At 52.7% G+C, this 15,271-nt stretch overlaps 1 protein-coding gene across 1 annotated transcript in view; it reads left to right on the top strand.

Annotated features, from left to right (window-relative positions):
* Positions 1-14,619, top strand: part of ATP8B3 (ATPase phospholipid transporting 8B3) — a 28,995-nt gene extending 14,376 nt beyond the window's left edge. The window contains exons 15-27 of the mRNA XM_036399686.2: positions 310-498; positions 1,635-1,747; positions 2,999-3,163; positions 4,403-4,514; positions 4,755-4,830; positions 5,207-5,339; positions 5,761-6,028; positions 6,814-7,037; positions 8,887-8,970; positions 9,477-9,716; positions 9,908-10,046; positions 10,951-11,081; positions 12,803-14,619. Of these exons, the coding sequence (XP_036255579.2) occupies positions 310-498; positions 1,635-1,747; positions 2,999-3,163; positions 4,403-4,514; positions 4,755-4,830; positions 5,207-5,339; positions 5,761-6,028; positions 6,814-7,037; positions 8,887-8,970; positions 9,477-9,716; positions 9,908-10,046; positions 10,951-11,081; positions 12,803-13,057 (2,129 nt within the window). The 3' untranslated portion in view covers positions 13,058-14,619. The remainder of the gene's footprint in view (positions 1-309; positions 499-1,634; positions 1,748-2,998; positions 3,164-4,402; positions 4,515-4,754; positions 4,831-5,206; positions 5,340-5,760; positions 6,029-6,813; positions 7,038-8,886; positions 8,971-9,476; positions 9,717-9,907; positions 10,047-10,950; positions 11,082-12,802) is intronic.
* Positions 14,620-15,271: the final 652 nt, after the last annotated feature.

Raw genomic sequence — 15,271 nt, 5'->3', positions numbered from 1 at the left:
TGCCAGGGATGCAGGGGCAGCCCCAGCTGCTCTGGGCACCCTGTGCCAGGGCCTGCCCACCCTGCCAGGGAACAATTCCTGATTGCCAAGATCCCATCCAGCCCTGCCCTCTGGCAGTGGGAGCCATTGCCTGGCTCCTGTCCCTCCAGCCCTTGTCCCTCTGCAGATCAGACAAGCAGGACTGGGCCTTCCCCAGCCTGGCAGCTCAGGCTCAGGGTGTCACAGCTGGGCAAGAATGGGACACTGCAGCTGTCCCAGTGGGGTTTGCTGTGAGTCTCTCTGTGTAACCCTCCTCCTCCTCTCCTGCAGACCAGCTGGTTTACCAGGCAGCCTCCCCAGATGAGGAAGCGCTGGTGCTGGCAGCCAGGAGCTTGGGCTATGTCTTCCTGGCCCGGACTCAGGACTCCATCACCATCAGGGAGCTGGGCAGGACCAGGACCTACAAGCTGCTGGCCATGCTGGACTTCAACAGCGACCGCAAGAGGATGTCTGTCCTGGGTGAGCGGGGTGGGGTGGGCTGTCCCAGGTCCCTTCTGTGCTCAGCCCTACAAGGGATGGCACTGGCATGGCTGCAGGTGGCCACAGCTGGCTCCTGAGGGTCATCCTGGTCATCCCTGTGGATTTGCTCACCTTGGTCAAGGCAGCCAAGAAGGGCTTGAGCAGCCAAGAGAGAGGAAGTATCTCAGGTTTTTGGTTGTTAATTGCTGTCCCAGATGTGCAGGATGTCTCTGTTTCAGCCCACACGTCTGAAGAATGAGTCAGAGCTCTTCAGTTTTTGGTCTTGAAGTTGTTTATTAATTCTTATCTATAAAATTTTCTTTCTGCCCATCTGAGATCTGCTCAACAGGGCAGCCACAGGCACTCTGACCACCCCTGAGGGGGTGTTGTCTTTTTATACTACAAACTACGTATAACATATTTACACTTAATTCCCAATACCTATCACCTATGTTAGACAGTGCACTTCTACTCTAAACCAATCCCAAAGTGCCAACATCACCAGCAGAAAATGGAGACCAAGAAGAAGAAGAAGAAGAAAGGCTGGACACACCCAAGTTCCTCCATCTTGTCCCCATAACCCCCATACCAAAAATCCTAAAATCTACATTTTCACCCTGTGATCATTTTATTATTATACTATTCAAACGTCTGTGACTTTCAGGTCCTCATACCAAGCTGGCAACTTGCTCCAGGGGTCACAATCAAACCCACAGGTGTTTTGGGCTGAGTGCCAGGGTCTCCAAGCCCCCTGGCGGGGTCCTCAGCAACTCTGGACACCCGGAGGGATGTGCTGAGTTCCAACATCAGTAAATCCACAGCTGGCTCCTGAGGGTCATCCTGGTCATCCCTGTGGATTTGCTCACCTTGGTCAGGGCAGCTGAGAAGGGTTTGAGCAGCCAAGAGAGAGGAAATAAATCCAGGACTCAGAGGAGTTCTGTGAGGAACTGGCAGTCCCTGATTCTGCCCCATGCTGGTGCAGATCTGGGGATACTCCTGTGCTCCTCATGGCCACAGATGGAAAAGCACCAGCGACCCTCTGGGGGCCAGCACGGCCAGCGTGGCCACCGTGCAGGGACAGCAGTGAATGGGAGCCACCTCTGAGGGGCCCTAAGGTGTCCTCCCCTCCCTGGCAGTGCGAGACCCCCAGGGCACCATCCGGCTCTACACCAAGGGTGCTGACACCGTCATCCTGGAGAGGCTGCGGAGCCGAGGGCCCCAGGAGAGCCTCACCGAGAGGGCTCTGGATGTGAGTGCCACCCCCGGGGTGACAGCACTGCTCTGCCTCCTGCTGGCTTTGGGCTGGGTGTCCTGCACTCTGTGCCCTGTGCTCTTCCTCCCTCTGCCTAAGGGATTTTGGTTCCTGCCTTCTGCTCTAGGAGCCTCACCTGCATGTGGGACAGGGGGTGAGAGGGAATGGATTCCCCCTTCGGTGTTCTGCATGGAGCAGCTGCATGCAGGGATGCCCATGGGGATGCTGGAGGATGGGGGAAGGGAATCAGAGCCTGGAGAGAGATGCTCAGGTCCTGGAGTGTCTCTGGCTCTGCCCATGGCTGGCCTGGGGTGATGCCCTGGTCCTGTGAGAGTTTCCTGGCCCTCTCTATTGCCGTTTGGGGGTCTATGTACAAATCACAAACGGGATGGGACTGCTGGGAACACTTCCCAAGCTGTTTTATTTTCCAGCATCACTCTCATTACATGGTTATAACAATGGGAAGATGCCACCAGCTCACATCCCCAGCATCAGACAAAAAACTCAATGTTACAACTCACTTTAAAAGTTTTTTGACCAATGAAACAAAGCAAAAGCACATTGACAGTATTTCTATCCAACCACTATAAGCACATGTACCTTTGGTTTAAACAATTCTTGCTTATTTCAAATACAATATCTACTTGTAAGCCTTAAAATACAGTGCACAGAGCTCCATTATTAAGCTTAGAACTCCCTTATTATATCTCACTAGCTAAACTTCCCTGTAGCTTAGGGAGTTATTCTAGCCAAGTGTTAATACACAGATCATTGTTAGATTTGTCCTTACTTTCTACTTTTCATATAATTTCCCACAGTCTCCTGGGGAGGGAGGATGTTACAGGAGCCTCCTCGAGCCAGGTCTCTTAAGCTCTCAGAGGTCTAGAACACACCCAAGATAGCTCAGCTGCCCTTGGAAGCATAAAGACCAGCAGGATGGCTTCTGTTGCAGTATTGGAGACATAAAGGTTTAATGAAAGGCAAAATAACAAACAGAGAAGAACCGAGCCAGGTGCCAGAGGTTCTTTGTTCACTTCTTTTTTTAGTTAATTGCTTAGGAGGGACTTTTTGGCTTCTGTCCAATTAGCTATCCTTAAGTTTGAGGTGAAGTCCCCCAGGCCTATGTGATGCCTTTTTTCACCTAATCGAGGAGAGAAACTGCTGGGCCTCTTTCCTTTTCGAGGGGCCAAAGCAGAGTTTTGTCACCCACTCGTGTGGGAGGGGAGTGCTGATGTGTCCTGCCCGCAGCGCTTTGCGGAGGAGACGCTGAGGACGCTGTGCGTGGCCAGCAGGGAGGTGAGCGAGGCCGAGTTCCACGCCTGGGGCCGGAGGCACCGCGAGGCCGCGGCGCTGCTGGGGGACCGCGCCCGGGAGCTGGACCGGCTCTACGAGGAGATGGAGCAGAACCTGCAGGTGGGACGTGGGGCAGAGTTTGAGGGTCCCCAGGGCGAGGGAAGAGATGAGAATTTTGATTTTAGGTTTCAGAAGGTTGATTTATTGTACTATTCTATTCTATTCTCTTACATTACATCAACTTATGTTATGTTATATTTATATTATTTACATTATATATTATATATAATATACACTTATATTATATAAATAATAAATATAATATCTACTTTATATTATATATTATAATATCTATAATATATCATATTATATAATATCACCTATTATATCATATTACATTGCATTATATTATATTACATTACATCACACCAGATTATATTCTGTTACATTATATTCTGTTATATTATATTAAAAATGTTATACTAAAATTATACTAAAAGAAATAAAGAGAAAGGATTTCATCAGAAGGCTAGAAAGGAATATATTATATTATATTATATTATATTATATTATATTATATTATATTATATTATATTATATTATATTATATTATATTATATTATATATAATAATATATATATATAATATTATATATAATATTATATATAATAATATATAAATATATATAAATTATAGAAATATATATAATTTATATTATATTACGTTACGTTACATTACATACAATTATATTACATTACATTACGTTACATTACATTACAATTATATTATATTATAAATGTTATACTATAATTATACTAAAAGAAATAGAGATAAAGGATTTTAGAGGTTAGAAGGAATGAATAATAAAAACCTGTGACTGCTCACAGCCTCGACAGGGCTGGACCATGATTGGTTATCAAGTAAAAACAATCCACATAAGACCAATCAAAGATGTACTTGGCACATTCCACGGCAGCACATAATTATTGCTTATATTTTGTTTCTGAGGTTTCTCAGCTTCTCAGGAGAGAAATCCTGACAAAGGTATTTTTCAGAAAATATGTCAGTGACAGGATGGGGCTGGGGTCAGAAGGAGCTCTCTGTGCCCCAGAGGGCAGGCAAGGGGGTTTGGCTCTCCAGAATGAGGAGGTGAAGTGTCCAACCTAACACCCATTCCCTGGGGGCAGCACAGGTGGAGTTTGCCCCGAGGGGTGACTTTGTGACATGCCAGTGGATGTAGATGTCAGTGTAGATGTCAGGTTGTGTCACCCCCAGCAAGGGCTGCTGGTTGGATGCAGGGGTGATTCCCACCTCTGTCCTGGCCTGCCCCATGCCATGACACCCAGTCACCCCCTCCAGCTGCTCGGGGCCACAGCCATCGAGGACAAGCTGCAAGAGGGAGTCCCTGAGACCATCCAGCTGCTGAAACTGGGCAACATCAAAGTCTGGGTGCTGACAGGAGACAAACAAGGTCAGTGGAGACCCCCCCAACAAATTTCAGCTTCTCCCTTGACCAGGACCAGAAGGAGAAGGACCACTGGGAGTGGGCAGGAACTGGTCCTGCTGCTCCCTTAGCAGCACATCCCACCTGGCAGGGGAAACTGAGGCAGGGGAAGGAGCTGCTGCCCTCCAAGGGCTCTTGGAGCCGAGGGCTGGGGGCTGCCCTGGGCTGGGGGCAGCACCATGGACCACTGAGAGCTGGGTGTTGCAGAGACCGCGATGAACATCGGCTACGCCTGCAGGCTGCTGACAGACGACATGGAGATCCTGGAGGAGAAGGAGGTCAGGTGAGGAATTGTCCCCTCCTGGCTCAGGACATTGCTGTCCCTGCTGGGGACACCCTTAGGCAGAGGAACTGGTGCAGGGTGGGCAGAGCTCGGCTCAGCCACGGGAGCTTCTCCTGCCCTGTGCCAGCCATGGTCTCCATCTGGTGCTCTTCCAGGCCTCCCCACCTGTTTCTTCTCCCACCCCATGCTCTTCATTGGTAGGCTTTGCCCAGAAAGGATTTAAGCTTCTCTCCAGCCTCTAAAGCAGGCTGATTTCTGATATGAGTGAACCTCCTCTTTGTTCCTCCTGTTCCCACCACAGTCCCATCTCTGTGGCTTTGAGATGACCAATTCCCAGTGTCCCCAGCTCATGTCCAACCCCCCTTTCCTCCCACAGTGAGATCCTCCAGGCTTACTGGGAGAGCAACAACAACCTCAGTGGCCGTGGGGATGCCCCATGCAGCTTCTCCCAGCAGCACGCAGAGACTCCATGCCACAAGAGAGCCATCATCATCAGCGGGGACTTCCTGGTAAGGTGGCACCTGGATGCTGTTCTCTGCTCCCTGCTTGATGGTTGTTCCTGCCCTGGTGGTATCAAAGTCCTGGGTGGCACCAGCACGGGCAGGACGTGGTGCTCCTCCTGCCCAAAAGGTGGGAAAAAGCCCATTTGGGGCTGGGGAATGAAGGGTGGGGAGGAGAACAACTTTGCACTGAGCATTTGGTGTTGGGGGGCTCTGGCCAAAGCTGCCCAGTACTCTGGGGTGACACGGGCTGGGTGGGGATCACAAGGTCTCCTGGTCACACTGGGACATACTGGGCTCATGGTCACAGCACCCACTGTGTGATGAGCTTGGGGAAAACCAGAGTCACTCTTTGGGGGCATTTGAGAGCAGTGCTGAAGAGCTCTGAGGGCTATGGGTGAGGTCCCAGCCACGTGTGCTCTCCCCCAAGGACGGAATCCTGCACACAGGAGAGGTGCTGAAGGAGAAGAAGGGGTGGCCATGGCGGTGGCTGTGCTGTGGCAGGGCCGAGGCCTCACAGGACCAGGGGGCTCTGGTGGAGAAGGCCTTTGTGGACCTGGCCACCAGCTGCCAGGCTGTGATCTGCTGCAGGGTGACCCCCAAGCAGAAAGCCCTGATGGTGCAGCTGGTGAAGAAGCACAAGAAGGCCGTCACCTTGGCCATCGGGGACGGGGCCAACGATGTCAACATGATCAAAAGTGAGGCTCGGGCAGAGGGAGGTCGGGGCTCTGTTGGTGTGTCCCACTGGTGATGGTGGTGCCTTATTTGTCATCTCCACCACGTCACCCTCCCCTTTGGGGTGAGGAACTGGGAGGGGAAGCCCCAGACCTGTTCCCCACATTGCTATGCTGGGAGGGGAGTGAGAGGCACAGGACCAGCCCAAGATTAGTGCACAGTAGCCCACGTGCTTTTGGCATCTGGGATGAACCTTGATGAACTCTCAAACCCCAGCGTGGGCAGCTGGCAGAGCCATCCCTGCCCCTCCTAGCAGCCCTGACACGGGGCTGTGCTCTCACACCACTCCTGGATTATCCAGGACATGGCATAGAGGGGGCTTGTTCCCTTTGTCTGTCACTCCTGGATTCACATTCCTGGGGACAACCTGTTGTCATTCTAGTGCAAGAGTTCTACGGTTATTACATTGCAAGGGTTCCATATTGCTAGAGTTTTGTACCTCCTTGATGTTTCTTGTAGGCACCTCCTCTAGGCACTGACTCTTCCTTGTCCTTGCAGTAGCCAACTAACTCCAGTTCCTACCAATCTACTCTTTTATAACACGCTTCTTATTGGCTACAGGTGTGGCCTGTTAAAATCAGGCCTGCTCCTAATCTTTAATAATTGGTTCGGCTGCAACTCTTTAGGGAATAAGATTACATTCTATACCACCTTCATTTACCCATACTGCATCCCCCTACAACAACCCACGGGGACATCAAGCCCCCGGCTGCCCCCAAAGCTCCCCGTGTGCGTTTGCCGCCCGCAGCCGCGGACATCGGGGTGGGCATCAGCGGGCTGGAGGGGCTGCAGGCCGTGCAGTGCAGTGACTACGCCCTGGCCCAGTTCTCCTTCCTGCAGCGCCTGCTGCTGGTGCACGGCCGCTGGAACTACCTGCGCATCTGCAAGTTCCTCCGCTGCTTCTTCTACAAGACCTTCGCCGGCCTCCTGGCCCAGGTGTGGTTCGCTTTCCACAGCGGATTCACGGCCCAGGTGAGGGGTGCAGGGTAAATTTGGGGCAAATGTGGGAGAAAACCTCCAAAAGGGGGCCCCTCCAGAAAGCAAACCCACATGGCCCCTCGCCCCAACCAGTTCGGGAAGGATTCCTTGGAGAGAAGTGGAAAGAACCTGTTTATTTAACAGGCACAGCACCCCCCAGCACACAAAATGAACAATACCCACACCCAACTAAAGCATTTACTAGTCCCAGTATAGGTGATAGAAAAGACACCATTGGCATGATAGAGACTATGTACCGCAAGGGAAAGATGAAATAATAATGAAAACTAAGCTATAAACAGCAAAGATCAACCCTTGTACCGTTTACATCATGGTCTAGCAAGAAAAAACAAGCAAAATGAATTTAAGTTTGCCACCCCAAAACCCAAGCAAGCTACTTATGAGCAGCTATTACTGATAAACCCATCTCTGTGGCAAAAGAGTGGGATGACTCGTTAGTAGAGGTGAAAAGCCAACTGAGCTGGGTTTTCACCATCTGCCCCAACGTGGGGCAGATGACACCACTCTGTCACCGCTCTGAAAAAGATGACAACTTCAGAAAGTCTCTCTTGGGGGTGGTCGCTCTGTTATCAGTCCATCCTGTGCTGGGGCAGCTGCTGCAGCCACAAGGTGCAAACTCTCGGTGTTTCCCAGGTCCCAGTCCGGAGCAGGTTCGAGTAGGTCCAAAAAAGGGAAAGGAGAAACAGTCCAGGAAAAGTTTGGACTGCTTAGCTAAACTAACTAATGAGCAGGAGCAAAAAGCAAGAACAAAGCAGAAGCAAGAGCAAAGCAAAAAGCAAAAGCAGCACCATGTACTGCCCCATTTCTGTGTCCCGCCAGCTGTGGGGGAGCGGCTGATAGCAAAACCAAAACAAAACATTCACTCTTCAAAGCCAGTCTTGAAGGCACAGAACATGATATCCAGCATAAACAGATGGGGATGGGGATACAAGCATCATAATGTCACCCTAGGACAAGGGGTCACATCCATCCTGTGGAGGTCTCTGCACCAGAGTTACACCCCCCTGCTCAGGGATCATGCCTGGGGCTGCTTGGAGTACACGTGTCCACATCACCCCCTTGGTCCCCTTTTCTCCCTTGCCATGTCCAAATTCTGACTGAGACACAACTTGTTATCTGTGCTGGTTATCTGCACTGGTTATCTGCTTTTCACCTGGCTGGACTGGGAAAGCACCCCAGGGAAACTCAGGATCTCCTTTGTCATAGTTGAGACAGAGCCAATACAAAGCAGCACACTCCATTTTCAGATGGCTTCAAACCCTTTTTTATTATAGCATGCACGCTTTTTATACATCCTTACACGACTCATAAGTTTACACTTTACTCATTGGTCAGGAAAGACCAACAAAGTGCTTATTAGAGTAGACAGTTGCAGGTTTCTCTTATTTCTCCTTCTTTATTTCTTGGTTTCTATGTCAACGACCTTGGTAGGAAATTCTTTCAGGGGTAAACATGGATCCTCTTATCAAACTTCTCTCCGGCTCACAGAACTTGCTCTAAAACCTCTTCCACAGCTGTGAGCTGCAGTTCAGGCTTGGACAGATATAGGATCCCATGTGCATTAATTAAGCTGGTTTCCCCCAAAATGGGAGCTTTGATCCCAAGGGCCATCATCAAGTGTGACTTGACCAGCAACACGTGGAACTCCGGCCCCATCTCTGTCTGCAGCATGACGCTACAGACAATGTGGGGCTGATGCAGGGGATGGGGCAAGTCCAAAGGGATTTCCATGCTTGGATCTGAGTGTCCTGGGGCCTGGACATCCTTTGTGAATCTTTCCAAAGCACCTCCAAGCTCACAGCTTCTCCCTGTTCCCTTCTAGCCTCTGTATGAGGGCTGGTTCCTCGCACTCTACAATATTTTCTACACTGCCTACCCCGTGCTGTCCGTGGGCCTTTTCGAGCAGGTACAGCTTCCCTGGGCTCACTCAGCCCTGTAGCACCCTCGGCAGCTGGGAGCCAGCCTGGAAGTGACTGCCCCCTGTCCACAGCCCTTTGTGCCAGCACAGGGCACTGGGAGCTCGCTGGGCATTTGGAGCTCACCCTCAGTCCTGGGGTGCCTGTTCCCAGTCCCCCCCAGAGCCACTGGGCAGAGGTGCCCACTGCAGCTCTCCCAGAGGGTGTGTGGGGTGGGGCAGACCCATCCTGCTCCCCAAATCTCTGCATCCCCTCTGGGATTCCCTCCCTGTCCCAATCCCTGCATCCCCTCTGGGATTCCCTCCCTGTCCCAATCCCTCCATCCCCTCTGGGATTCTCTCCCTGCCCCAATCCCTCCATCCCCTCTGGGATTCCCTCCCTGCCCCAATCCCTTCATTCCCTCTGGAATTCCCTCCCTGCCCCAATCCCTGCATTCCATCTGGGATTCCCTCCCTGCCCCAATTCCTGGATCCCCTCTGGGATGCTCTCCCAGCAGGATGTGAGTGCCAAGAAGAGCCTGGAGTTCCCTGAGCTCTATGTGGTCGGGCAGCAGGATGAGCTCTTCAATTACCGTGTTTTTGGTGTCACCCTCCTGCACGGGGTGGGCACCTCCCTCATCAGCTTCTACATCACGCTCTGGGCCTTTGAGGACCACGTCGGCACCAAGGTTGTGGGTGACTATGAGTCCTTCTCTGTCACAGTGGCCCTGTCAGCGTTGCTGTCGGTCCTGGTGGAGGTGAGCACTGATCTGCTCTTGCTCATCCTGCCCCACAGCAGATCTTCATGGTCCCTGGGCTCTGGCACTGTCCCCAGAGGCTTTATGGCTGGGGGATGCTGTCCCTGCGATGGAGGAGGGATTTGGACAAAACAGCTGAATGGAAGAGGGTCACAACAGCCCTTGTGAGACTGCATGCTCTGTCCCCACAGATTGTCCTGGACACTCAGTACTGGACAGTGCTGTCCTTCCTGATGGTCACAGCCAGCCTGCTCCTCTTCTGCCTCTTCTCCTTCCTGACCCAAACTTTTGATGCCTACAGGATAGCCCCTGCCATCTTCCGCTTCCCAGGTGAGGTCTCCTGGAGATCCCCATGGCCCTTCCCTTCCCTGTCCTTGGTGCTAGGAGCTGTTTCCCACCCTGTAGATAATCTCCTTGTTCTTGAACTGCTGCCTTGACTTCTAATTCCACTTTAGGTGCCATCTCCTCTTTAGAGCCCTCAGCACCTTCCTGGCTGGGGGCCTGTCCCCCAGCACTTGTTCCCTGTTCCCTCTCCACCTTCCCTACTATCTCGGTTTGGAAAGACAGGTGCCTGCTAAGGAAGGCAGGAGCCTCCCTGAAATGGAGAATGTGAACCCTCCCCACCCCTCTGAATTGCTATAAATTTTAAATTAAGGGGCTCTCAGGCAAAAAATGTGGGAGGAGGAAATAACAGTTCTTTAATAGGGAAGAAAATAAAAGGATAAAATAAACAATGCAGTGAACTAAAACAACACTGCCAGAGTCAGAACTCAGCCTGACACCCTGTGGGTCAGGGTGTTGGCAGCAGGGCCATTGGAATTGTGGCTCAGCCCTCCTGCAGTGTCAGGAGTGGTTCTGCTGGAGCAGGGATCCTGCAGAAGGGTGGAATCATCCTCTGAAGATCCAGTGGCAGAGGCAGCTGCTGTTCCTCTGGGGAATCCAGTGCAGAAGCTGTGCTGGTGTTCCAGAATCTCCAGATTATATCCGGGTAGGAATGCTTGGCTCCTCCCTCTGGGCTCACATCTCCCAATGGGATGCTGTAGTTCTTATCAGCCATGCAGGGACATTCAATAGCTGTTATCAGCAGGTGTCTGCCCTGAGGGAGGAGTGATTGTGGAAGAGATAAGGAAAAACTGCCCACTTGACAAAAGACAACTGCCATCCAGATGGTAATAGGGTACATCTTGTCTTGCAATCTGGAACACCTCCCCAAGCATCTCCCCTGTGTTGACAGATGCCAGTTGGAATGCCCTGACTGACCCCTACGTGCTGCTCGTGGTCCTGCTGTCCCTGGTGGTCAACACCCTCCCCTCGCTCACCGTGCACGCCGTCCGTGCCACCCTGGGCAGAGCCACCACCCAGCAGGTGAGGGCTGGGGGCACTGGCAGGGCAGGTTCTGCTTCCCATCAGTGTCTGGGATTGGTGATGGCAAGGGGAGGTTCCCCAGGGAAGCCTGGGCTGTAGTGCTGGGACATGTTACCTCTCCTTGGTGGTCCCACTCATGGTGGTCCTTCATGACGCTGGCACCAACTCTGACTCCAGGGGCCTCTCCCAAAATTGCTCAATGGCCCAGCTTGGCCAGGGCCCAGACACCTGACCCAGCTCTTGGAGAGGGTCTGCTTTTGGTTGCAGTGAGGAATTGTCCTCCAGAACCCCCCAGGAGGGTCTGGGGTCTGGTGCAGGTCTGGTACCACCCCAGCCTTGGTGGAGCTCACCCCCACTGGGGTTGTGGGTTGTACCTTCAGAAGAGTCCAGGTGAAAGCAGGGGTTGAGATTGTGCTCCAGAGCTTTGTGAGCTTTGCAGCCCCCTGGGAGACTCCCCACATCCCCCATCCCATGGAAAAGGAGGTTGTGGTGGAGCTGGGATCCAAACCCTGTCCTGGTGGGGATGCCTTGTGAAGGCTGAGCTAGAACTGAGACTGGACAGAGCTAAAGAATAAAGTAGGGATTTATTAAAAGGCCTTAATGGATCCACCTTGGACAGCACAAGAGCCCAGCCAGGCCTACACCCAAGATAAAACTCAAAATGGCCACAAAATGCATGACCAGTCATGGGGGCTCTCACTTTTATAAGTTCTGTTCCATTTGCATATTGGAGTTCATTATCCAATTCCAGCTTAAGGATATCAAGTCCCGTCCTTCTTGTTTTTCTCTCTTCAGCCCACGTTGTTTGTGCTCTTGGGCCTGAGATTTGGATCATTTGTCCTTGGTCCCCAGCTGGAGCAGGAATTGTTTTGTCTCCCTGCTCTCTGCACAGAGCTCACCGTCCCATAATATGAAGCCAGACCCACAGACTAAAGCAGCACAGAATCTGGAAAATAGAAAAGCTCAAACCTGAGGCATCAGTGGAGGCTGTCCCTGTGCCTACCATGTGTCCCACCTTGGGCTGAGGGCTTGCCTGGGAGGTGTCCACAGCCTGTGTGGGAGCAGGGGTTGACACTGTGCTCCAGAGTCCATGAGCTTTGCAGATCCCCAGGAGAATCCCCATGGAAAATCAGGTCATTGTAGAGCTGGGAGCCAAGCTGTGCCCTGGGGGAGGTGCCCCTATGCTCCCTTTGATGCCTCAGGTTTGAGCTTTTCTATTTTTCAGATTCTGTGCTGCTTTAGTCTGTGGGTCTGGGTTCACATGAGGGGATGGTGAGCTCTGTGCACAGAGCAGGGAGACAAAACAATTCCGCTCTAGCTGGGGACCAAGGACAAATGATCCAAATCTCAGCCCCAAGAGGACAAACAGCATGGGCTGACAGAGAGAAAAACAAGGATGGGACTGCATGGGGTGGGGCTGGAATTGGACAATGAACTGCAAGATGCAAATGGAGCAGGTCTTAGAAAAGTGAGAAACCCTGTGCCCAGTCATGCATTTTGTGACCATTTTGGTTCATCTTGGGTGCAGCCCTGGCTGGGCTTTTGTGCTGCCCAAGGTGGATCCATTGAGGCTTTTTAATAAATCCCTGCTTTATTCTTTAGCTCTGTCCAGTGTCTGCTCTAGGTCAGCCCTCACAAGGCATCCCCACCTTCATGTCCCCCTTGGGCTGAGGGCTCTCCGGGGAGCTGTCCCCAGCCCTGATCTCCCTGATCTCTTGCAGAAGATCCAGCTGAGGGCCAGGCGGGCCCCGGAGCCCCCGGTGGAGCTGCGCTCGCACGTCCCCCGCGGCTCCTTCCGCCGCTCCAGCTACGCCTTCTCCCACCAAGAGGGCTACGGAGGCCTCATCACCCGCGGAGACAGCCTGCGTGTGAGGGACAGCCGGGACAGCCTGCGTGTGAGGGACAGCCTGCGTGTGAGGGACAGCCGGGACAGCCTGCGTGTGAGGGACAGCCTGCGTGTGAGGGACAGCCTGTGAGGGACAGTCTGTGTGTGAGGGACAGCCAGGACAGCCTACGTGTGAGGGACAGCCTGTGAGGGACAGTCTGTGTGTGAGGGACAGCCGGGACAGGCTGCGTGTGAGGGACAGTCTGTGAGGGACAGCCTGCGTGTGAGGGACAGTCTGTGTGCTGGGGACAGCCTGTGTGTGAGGGACAGCCAGGACAGTCTGTGTGTGAGGGACAGTCTGTGTGTGAGGGACAGTCTGTGTGCTGGGGACAGCCTGTGTGTGAGGGACAGCCAGGACAGCCTGTGTGTGAGGGACAGTCTGTGTGTGAGGGACAGTCTGCGTGCTGGGGACACTCTGTGTGCCAGGGCCACCCCCAGCACCGCCCCGGGTGCCCTGTGCCCCCAGGGGACCCCAGCTGTGCCCTCGGTGTAGCTGCCCCTTGGTGTAGCTGTCCCCACCCTGCTGGGCCGGGGCACTCCTGGCTGGTCCCTCCTGCCAGGGGACACCTTCAGTCCTGTCTGGTGGCTTTGCAGAGGGGCTGGCCCAGCCTGGGGGGCTCCTGCTGTGGCACCGTGACCCCCACACTGGGAGCACATGGCTTTGCAGAGATGTATGGCTGTGACAGCCACTGAGCACTGCCACCAGGCTCCCTGATTGCTGCCACCAGGCTCCCTGATTGCTGCCACCAGGCTCCCTGACTGCTGCCACCAGCTGCCCATTGCCACCAGGCTCACTGACCATTGTCACCAGGCTCCCTGATCTCTGTCACCAGGCTCACTGACTACTGTCACCAGGTTCCCTGACCATTGCCACCAGGCTTACTGATCACTGCCACCAGGCTCACTGCCCGCTGCCACCAGGCTTACTGATCACTGCCACGAGGGTCCCTGACCTCTGCCACCAGGTTCACTATCGCTGCCACCAGGCTCACTGCCCGCTGCCACCAGGCTCCCTGCCCGCTGTCCCCAGGCTCACTGCCCGCTGCCACCAGGCTCCCTGCCCGCTGTCCCCAGGCTCCCTGATCTCTGCCACCAGGCTCTGCCTGCTGTCACCAGGCTCTGCCTGCTGTCACCAGGCTGGCCCTCACCCTGTGACCCCTGGCTGGCAGCCCAGCCCCCTTCACTCTGCTGAGCCCTCAGAGCCTCTGGTGTGAGGCTGATCCCAGCCCAGGCTGCACCCACAAAGGCAGTGCTGCCGGCCCAGACTCATTAATTAACTCTGGATTAATTAACTGCCCCCATGGAGAGCAGCAGGGGGGCTGGGGAGTGCAGGCCCTCAGCCCTGCTCGTTCCCACCCACTGGGGACTGAGCTGCAGTGGCTGCAGGTAGAACCTTGTTTTGTGCTCTCCACCAAGGGCTGGTGTCAGTCCTGTGGTTTTTCTGTCAGGTCACAGGATCCTGGAGTGGTTTGGGTGGTGTTGGATTATGGTTTTTTTATTTAGAGATGGGGTAACTGAGAGATGTTTTAAAAATTTTTATTCTATTTTTAGTCTCATGAGAAGAGTGAGACAATACAGATGTTATAATTTATGCTATCACTATCAGAAGCTGACTGTTTCTTACTTACAATATATTATAAATCTTTCTTGGTTTATCAGCTTTTGCAACACTGTGTTGTAAATGCTTTAAAGCCAATAATCTAAATTACTCCTTGTGGGTTTTATTACAATGCATCTTTCATAGTTCTATTTCTTTAAACTATCTAGTCTTGTTTTTAAGGCCATCTTTTGAAACTTGTTTCTAGGTCTATTTTTCTCTTAACAATGCCTGTCCTATTCCGTGGCATTTCTAAGTCAGCATTTCTTATCTCAAAGTTTGCATACAGGTGCCCACTATTTTCTACAAATTTATTTCCCACATTGTGATGCCTTAAAGCTCATCCCATTCCACCCTCTGCCATGGGCAGGGTCACCTCCACCAGCCCAGGTGGCTCAGACTCAAGCAACGTAACTTTAAAATATCTCCTAATTTCTGGAGAGGCAGCCAGGTATTGATTGACTGATTGATTGATTGACTGATTGATTGATTGATTGATTGATTTTTCTTCTCCAGCCAGACCAGCCTGGCTCCTGCAGCCTCCTTGTCCCTCCCCACCACTCCCAGCTCCTGCCTTTGCTGTCCCTGCACAAGGGGCAGTGTCCTCTGTGTGCCCTGCCCCGTGTCCACTCCCCCAGCTCTGGTGTCCCCACCTTTGGGGACAGTTTATGCTCACAGGCTCTGCAAAGTCCCAAAAGCACTTCTGGG

This window comes from Molothrus ater, chromosome 26, assembly GCF_012460135.2.
Source record: "Molothrus ater isolate BHLD 08-10-18 breed brown headed cowbird chromosome 26, BPBGC_Mater_1.1, whole genome shotgun sequence".
In the NCBI taxonomy this organism is placed as follows: Eukaryota; Metazoa; Chordata; class Aves; order Passeriformes; family Icteridae; genus Molothrus; species Molothrus ater.
This window is presented reverse-complemented; position numbering and strand designations above follow the sequence as displayed.